We start from the raw sequence: 7,781 nt of genomic DNA on the forward strand, positions 1-7,781 counted from the left end.
TCAGGCCCTAGAGCCTAAGAAGGGAGATATGGAGAATTGAAAGAAGGAAGAAGTGGGATTTTTTAGTTTGTTGTCAATGTATAATTTTATTTGGGTGGATTAAGTTAGTTTACCTATCATGTATGGATTTTCTTTTTACCTTGTTTTGGTTTCAACCCGTCCAGTTGGTGCCGGCAATACAACTTTTGGGGTTGTAGTCCGCCATAAAACCCACAGAAGAAGAAGTTAAACCTCACCAAAGAAGAAGAAGTCAGCTGGTTCGTATGACGTACCGGTTTTCACCGGAAGTTAAAAAGTACACAATAAAGATGGCGGCGTCCAGCGAGACAACGTTGAAAAAACCACACGTGGGGAAAAAGAGAAAGGTAAAGTTGTGAAGTTATCATAACACGTTTACAAATAGATTACGTATACCCGATCAGCTAATGTAGCTATATTCTACTCGGTCCTACTTTTTTTGAGCCTACAACGGTGATTAAAGGATACACACTGATTGTAGCCCTGATCTAGCCAATTTTCTCAACGCTTTCAGTAACGTTACACTGCGAACGATTCAGTGACTGCAACATTTTCTCAAAACTCGATGCTTGCTAGCCAGTTTGTTGATACGTTTTCAGTTTTCATTTGTTTGGGATAGAGTATACTACTGAACTCCCGCTACTTTTAGCTAGCTACACTGTCTTCTTGAGGGCTAACGTTAGTAACGTAAGCGTCGATGCCGTGTCTGTCTAGCTACCACTGAAACTGTTGAAAAGGCATCTGAAAAAGTTAATTCACTGTAACATGTAACTTTTTTTTGTAATATGTATAATGGGCAGCATGCAAAAATCCAGCCTGCTCCAATTAATGTGTTGTTATTTGACTTGATGATTGATATCTCTGTTCTGCAATCAGCCTCCAAAGAGATACTGGGAGGGCACAGAGGAAGACGGGAAGAATGATGGAAAGAAACAGAAAGAAGGGGACAACAACAAACAGACTCCGCAACAGAAGAAGACCAGGACAAAGGAAGGAGGAAAGAGAGGTGGAACAGGAGAAAAGAAGGTCATATCAGGGGTAAGTGGCCAGTCAATCTGCAGCACTTTAGATTCTAGATTTTTTTTCTCACCCTATCCTTTTAAGAATGCATTTTTAGTTAATGTTTAATTAAATCCCACAGAAATCAGATCCATTCCCAGGCTCAGCACCTGTCCCTGAAGAGAAGTTGAGAAAGTTCAAGAGAGGAGACAAGGGAGAACTGGTGAGACATGTTTGAATACACATTCACCAAGACAGTCTGCCTGAATAATGTCAATTACGTAACTGTCAAAATATACCATTGTTTTGTACATGTACTGTAGCTTTAGTAAGTTGTAAGGTTTTCTCCCATCCCTCTCTCCCCAGCCCCCTCGGCCACAGTACAAGCTCAGAGCTGTGGTCGTTCGTTCAGAGGCTGCCTCAGACCTGGCCCAGAAGCAGAATGCACGATATGACCTTATGCTCCCAGAGGATGCTGGGTAATGTCAATACATTTGTAGGGCCAAGTTTAGTAGGATAAATCTCTGTCCCCCCCCCCCCCCCCATTGTCTCTGTGTTAACATTGATAAATGCACTGTTGGTTAAGGGCTGTAAGTAAGCATTTCACTGTAATGTCTGCACCTGTTGTATTCGGCGCATGTGACCAATAAAATTTGATTTGATTTGATTTGAACTGTCTGTTTCTCTCTGGTCTTAGGTTCCTGGAGGGAGACGAGGATGAGGACACATGCACCATCTCACAGGATGACATCGCTGATGCTGTGGATATTACCGCCGGGGCAAAGGTGAGTCACTGAAGGGACAATTGCTAGGTTTCCATCCAATTGGCGTCAGATTTTCATGCAAATATGCAAATTTTCCCACCTGTGCTGTTTCCACTAAACTGACTTGTGGATCAAAATCAGTGTGTGATGACGTAGTGCACACAAAATGTACTTTTTGGCTTATGTTTTCATGTACTGAATAAAAGTCTACATTTCAATGTGTTTCCATCGCATTTTCAACTCTACTAATAGTTTTGTCACAAAAATTTGCGTTAAATAGCAAATGTGCTTATCTGGTCTTGGCACATGCGCTCTAGCCAACAGCTCGGAGATACGGTGTGGGTAGGCTAGTCTACATGTTGAGATTATTATGGATATAACAGCGAGAATATTCTTATTTGTGAAACTGCAGTCAAGCATTGATCATCATGTCACCAGAATATGACCCTTGATATTTATTGGAAAGCAGCATCAAGCTCATCACCATGCACTTTCATCACCCTGTGAAGTTCATCATAATTTATTTCATCTGTAGCCTATTAAACTGCATGGTTTCCCGAGTCGTAGTGGGAGGACCACACACCAGTTTACTTCGATATGATGGCTATTATATAAATATTTGCACATAAAGCTGTTTTCAACACCATTTCTCACATAATGAATTTTACAGACGCAAAAACATCCCACCTTGTCAAACAAACAAATTATCTTTCTGCATTTTAAAAATTGTACCATCACAGCTGTCGTGATTTTTTTCTTATACGTTATGACTTTACTCGCTTATGTGATTTGTGTGTCAGGTAGGGTACTGTGACAGCATATCCATGCAAATGGACCAATAAATCAAGTATTATTGTTTAACTCTGTCACACTCTCTCCCTTTACAGTACTTTAACCTGACCCTGTCTCAGTTTGGGCCTTACCGACTGGATTACAGCAAGACTGGGCGGTCAGTTTCATGTTCTGTTTGTGTTGAGTGTGTTCTGTGCAAGCAGGCCAGATATTTTGTTTGTGCTTTTATTGTTAGACCTGGATTTGCTGGGTAAATTCATTGTGATTGTGTGTTTTGGTCCTGAGAAGAAGTCTGATGTTTTGAATGTGTGTGTTCCCTCTATTCCAGCCACCTACTGCTTGGTGGCAGGAGAGGTCATGTGACCAGCCTGGACTGGCAGTCCAAACAGCTGATGTGTGAGATGAATGTGATGGAGACAGTCAACGACGTAAAGTGAGTACACACACACTCATTTACATTCACTTTTAGGCATAATTTCCTCTCCTCCCATTGAATCATCCTAATCTGTACTGTTCTGTGTCCACTAGGTGGCTCCACAGTGAGGCCTTGTTTGCAGTGGCTCAGAAGAAGTGGCTGTATATCTATGACAACAAGGGCATCGAGCTCCACTGCATCCGCAAGTTCAACGATGTTCTCCGCATGCAGTTTCTCCCCTACCACTTCCTGCTGGCTACAGCGGTGTGTGAACTTATACTAACGTTGTAATATGTGTGTTTGTGTTAGATATGTCAGGGGAATCAATTGTGTATTGAGTGCAATGTGAATTAAGACGTAGGCAAGCTCTGGGGGTTACACAAGTCTTCAGGTCTCAGGTTAATTGTCTCAGGTTACTCAACACAACAGGCGAGTGTAGTCCAGTGAACCACCACCAAGACTCACCTGTGAACTCATCCTGTTCCCCTCTACCCCCCTCCTCCTCCAGAGTGCGACAGGCTTCCTGCAGTACCTGGACGTGTCGGTGGGTAAGGAGGTGGCGGCCATCTGCACCAAGGCTGGCCGGCTGGACGTGATGGCCCATAACCCCCACAACGCCATCATCCACCTAGGCCACTCCAACGGTACTGTCACTCTCTGGACGCCAAACCAGAGAGAGCCGCTCGTCAAGATGCTCTGCCACCAGGGAGGCGTGCGTTCGGTCGCCGTTGACAAGACTGGCACGTGAGTCCCAGTCAAAAACATTATATAGTTCTGGTTTTGTTATGAGTGGTTTTGGTCTCTCAGCCATTGAAAGGTGGTTATGTTATGCAATGTAGCTGTTGTATTCAATATGATATCCACATTTGGGTCAGTGTTTTGTGACTGGTCTTTGCTGGTGTACTTCCCTAAAATGTCCAGCAGAGGGCTCTCCTGTAACACTCTTCTGTCTGCAGGTACATGGTGACCTCGGGCATGGACAAGAAGCTGAAGGTGTATGACATTAGATCATACCGGCCCCTGCAGTCCTACTTCCTACCTGCGGGAGCTTCCTGTCTGTCTCTAAGTCAGAGGGGCCTGCTGTCCGCCGCCACGGGAGACATAGTCCAGGTCATACATCCTGCTTATAATTTTGCTTATGTTTTTGTGCCATGCCTTTTGGTCTTCAAGATTAACTTGACAATGTTTCCTGACTCTGCTATTCCATAGTTCCATTCCACTAAGCCATGGTAACGCCTCAGAACTATATTGAACTATCTGGTCCACTGAATCTAGAACCAAGCATACTAATGGCATTGACAGAACTGGAACCGGAACCCAAATACTCATTAAGAGTGAGAGAATGGATTGCTCTGGGGCAGCAACATGGCGCCCAGCTACAACGCTGTCCAAACTCTCTGTACATTTCCTGACCCCGTAATTTTTTAAAACTCAATATTCATTAAAGGAAAAATCCACCCAAAACCACTCATTACTTTACTTTATGGTGTTAAATAACACTAATATGTGAACAATATTTTTTTGTGAACAAATGTATCGTTTTGGCATTATAATAAGGTTGTTAGCAACATACATTTTAGTCATTTTAGCAGACGCTCTTATCCAGAGCGACTTACAGTTAGTGAGTGCATACATTTTTTTTTTTTCATACTGGTCCCCCGTGGGAAACGAACCCACAACCCTGGCGTTGCAAACGCCATGCTCTACCAACTGAGCTACACGGGACTGAACATGGAAAATCATTGTGGAAATCTGCAGCTCAATTTGACTACAAAATCCACAATGAAATGCACTCTATGGGCTGGCTAGCTAGAAAACATAGCTACACACAAAATACCAAAGACAATCAGCATCAGCATGTAACGTAGCTAGTTATCAAGGAGTGAATAGGAGTCTAATGGGCGCTAGCTCAAAAACCCAACAATAGCACGAATTCTGTCAACACGAAGTACAACATTACACATATTTTCAGAGGTTTGAGATAATGAACTTGCTATCTGTAGTATCGTATAACTTTGGAATCGTGACATTACGTACTTGTGAGGAAAATCGGAATGTTTCTCGACATATACACTGACTTTGAGAAGGGATTGCGTGACGATTAACTTGGCAACCGCGTGACGCAGCATGACAACGTGAACGCGATTGGTCGACAGTCTGATGGGTGGGTAGTTATACGTTCCAACATTCATTGGATTCGTATCTCCTTTCTATAATATTTCTGGCAACTGCACCATGGACTAGAGGCAGACAAATAGGAAACGTGTGCTAGACCCTCCGTTAAATAAAAATTTCTCGAGGTAGGAATATCGCAAAAATATGATTAATGGCTCATTCGAGAGAAGACATCCTCCCGAGCTATGATATCGGCCAGTATTGAAATCTCACATGTATGATAGACGTTTTCCCGATCTAAAAGTATAATTCCTACTTCCAGTGTAGTGAGAGTGACTTTATCACAGCGCTACATCATACCGGTCGGATTTCTGCCTGCTTGAACGCCAATAACTCAGATTAACATGAAATTACCCAAGGAATTGATAGAACATCACTGAGATGCACAAAAACAATATAACTTTCCAAATGGTTATATAATGACTGAGTCTGTGTTTCTCTGTTGATTATCTCTGTGGTCACGGTGTCTGCTTGTCTGTGTGTAGGTGTACAGAGATGTGTGGGGCACCCCAGTGACCAAGCCCTACATGGCCCACAGGGCAAAGGGCTCAGTGTGGGGGGTGCACTTCTGCCCCTTTGAGGACGTCCTAGGGGTAGGCCATGGAGAGGGCTTCACTAGCATGGTCGTACCAGGTCAGAATGATATTCTGATTCAAATTCAATCCATATTCTCCTTCCTGTGTGGCGTGTCCAATTGATCTAAATTCTGAATGACCCCAACCCTGGTGTACAGTCTCTAACTCTATGCTCTCACTCCGCCATTAGGTGCTGGCGAGCCCAACTTTGACGGTCTGGATGCCAACCCGTACCGCAGTGCCAAGCAGAGGCAGGAGTGGGAGGTCAAAGCCCTGCTAGAGAAGATCCAGCCAGAGCTGATTGGCCTGGACCCCAGCCAGCTCAGCCAGGTGGACCACTCCACCTGGGAACAGAGACATGAGGACAGGGTCCAAGCACTGGTCAGTACCACCAAGGGATGGAAGCAGTTTATCAGAGGGATTTTGCATTTTGAGAATTAATCATGCATTGATGTGGTGAGACTGAATGTTGTGTGTGTATGGTTTGATTTCAGGGCTTCGACCCGCTGGCCAAGGAGAAGTTCACGCCAAGGTTAAAGACCAAAGGTCGGAGTTCAAGTGGAAAAGTGGAAAAGCGCAAGAAGCAAGTGGCACACGAGGACCAGAGGGTACGTTCTATTACTACTGAGATGATATGGAATTATGTCTTAATTATTTAATCTTTGGATATTTTACTAATTATGTGCATCTCCTTTGGTCTTCTTTCTGCTTCCTACCCGCTCTTGGTGGCTTTCCTCCACTCAGGATGTGATCAGGCAAACAGTGGAAGACAGGATGAAGATAGATAAAGAGAGGAAGGAGAAAAAGAAGAAAGAGGCGGCAGCAGCTGGTCAGAAGTCTGCTCTGGACAGATTCAGGAAGTAGGACAGAGGGACCAGTGTGTGTGTAGGCGGCCCTCTGTGGGAATCAACGTTGACCTTTCAGATAAAGGGCACATTCTGAGTATGGGACACGTTCCTCCGAAGCCCAGCCAGCAGGCTCCAACAGCCACTGCAGACACACAGAACATGCATACCAAACTGTATGAGATGACTTGGAACTGCATCATAATCGGTGCCCTTAGCTCATTCTGTGTGACATTTATAAACTGTCAGTGTATTTCAAATCAAATTTTATTGGTCACACACATATTTAGCATATGTTATTGCGGGTGTAGAGAAATGCTGTCAGTGTGTTTATGTCAGTTGGAAAGTATATCACTAAAATGACAGATTTTTCAAGAAGTATTTTGACCTTCATTCTCTATTGTGACCATTATGATGGGTGTTTTCAGCAGTTTAATACTGTTACTTGTCAAATGTTTTATATAAAAAAACGCATGTCATTTGTGAAATAAAAAAACATTTGTTCACAAAACAAGTATTTGTGGTGTACTGATCAAACTTTTTCCATCAGTGGCAAAGGATTCTATCTCTACAATAATGTTTTGTTTAACTTGAATGTAATGCTACAGACGTGGAAGTCAAAAGTAGGATGAAATGTCCTCTATCCCTGTTGCTCTCTTTCGGTCTGCTGGAAAGCAAAAACCAACATCAGTTCTATCTACACAAACATTACTACAACTTTGACTACTACCAGCATGTCATATCAGTGCGGCATACTAGCACACCTTTACCAATATGCTTTTTTTTTAGAAACGACTTGACAAAAAGCATACTTATCAATAATACGGTATTTCGATTCTTCCACAATCTTTGACAACATTGGAATAAAATGTGAACATGAGCATTCTTATTACTCTGATGGTTTTTATTTTTTACTTTTCCACACCAACTTTCTCATACGAGTTTACTAAAACATGTATGTATAAAGAGGGGGACTGAGCCCTGTCGAGTACATCATTTGGGAAGAGGCATCGTCTCAGAATGATGGGTGCTATAGTTGTGCTGGTGTTGCTGTTCTGTCTGGAGCACAGGCTCCGGGTGAGAATGAAGCTACAACAACAATCCAAGTTGACCGAATCTGGAATGAGCTGAGAGACTTGAGGCACAACCAGGGAATCACAGTGGCGGAACAGAGAGTGGAGCTGAGGAACATGGAGGC

General features: G+C 43.3%; 1 protein-coding gene across 1 annotated transcript; it reads left to right on the top strand.

The window, feature by feature from the left end:
* The first annotated feature begins 289 nt into the window (after window positions 1-289).
* On the top strand, window positions 290-7,470 carry wdr46 (WD repeat domain 46). Its single transcript, XM_084187723.1, has 14 exons — window positions 290-365; window positions 895-1,056; window positions 1,160-1,240; window positions 1,384-1,496; window positions 1,715-1,802; window positions 2,669-2,730; window positions 2,902-3,006; window positions 3,102-3,252; window positions 3,497-3,732; window positions 3,945-4,098; window positions 5,649-5,796; window positions 5,929-6,119; window positions 6,233-6,346; window positions 6,483-7,470. The coding sequence occupies exons 1-14, from the start codon at window positions 309-311 to the stop codon at window positions 6,600-6,602; spliced, it is 1,782 nt and encodes a 593-aa protein (XP_084043849.1). The 5' UTR covers window positions 290-308; the 3' UTR covers window positions 6,603-7,470.
* The last annotated feature ends 311 nt before the right edge of the window (window positions 7,471-7,781 follow it).

Source organism: Coregonus lavaretus (assembly GCF_964263955.1).
Source record: "Coregonus lavaretus genome assembly, chromosome: 22".
NCBI lineage: Eukaryota > Metazoa > Chordata > Actinopteri > Salmoniformes > Salmonidae > Coregonus > Coregonus lavaretus.

Bases quoted from the DNA above. Each gene is read 5' to 3' on its own strand.
- wdr46 (XM_084187723.1), top strand. From the start codon at position 309: ATGGCGGCGTCCAGCGAGACAACGTTGAAAAAACCACACGTGGGGAAA. The intron at 3,733-3,944 runs GTGAGTCCCAGT...TTCTGTCTGCAG, and splicing joins GCCGTTGACAAGACTGGCAC to GTACATGGTGACCTCGGGCA. The intron at 6,120-6,232 runs GTCAGTACCACC...GTTTGATTTCAG, and splicing joins AGGACAGGGTCCAAGCACTG to GGCTTCGACCCGCTGGCCAA.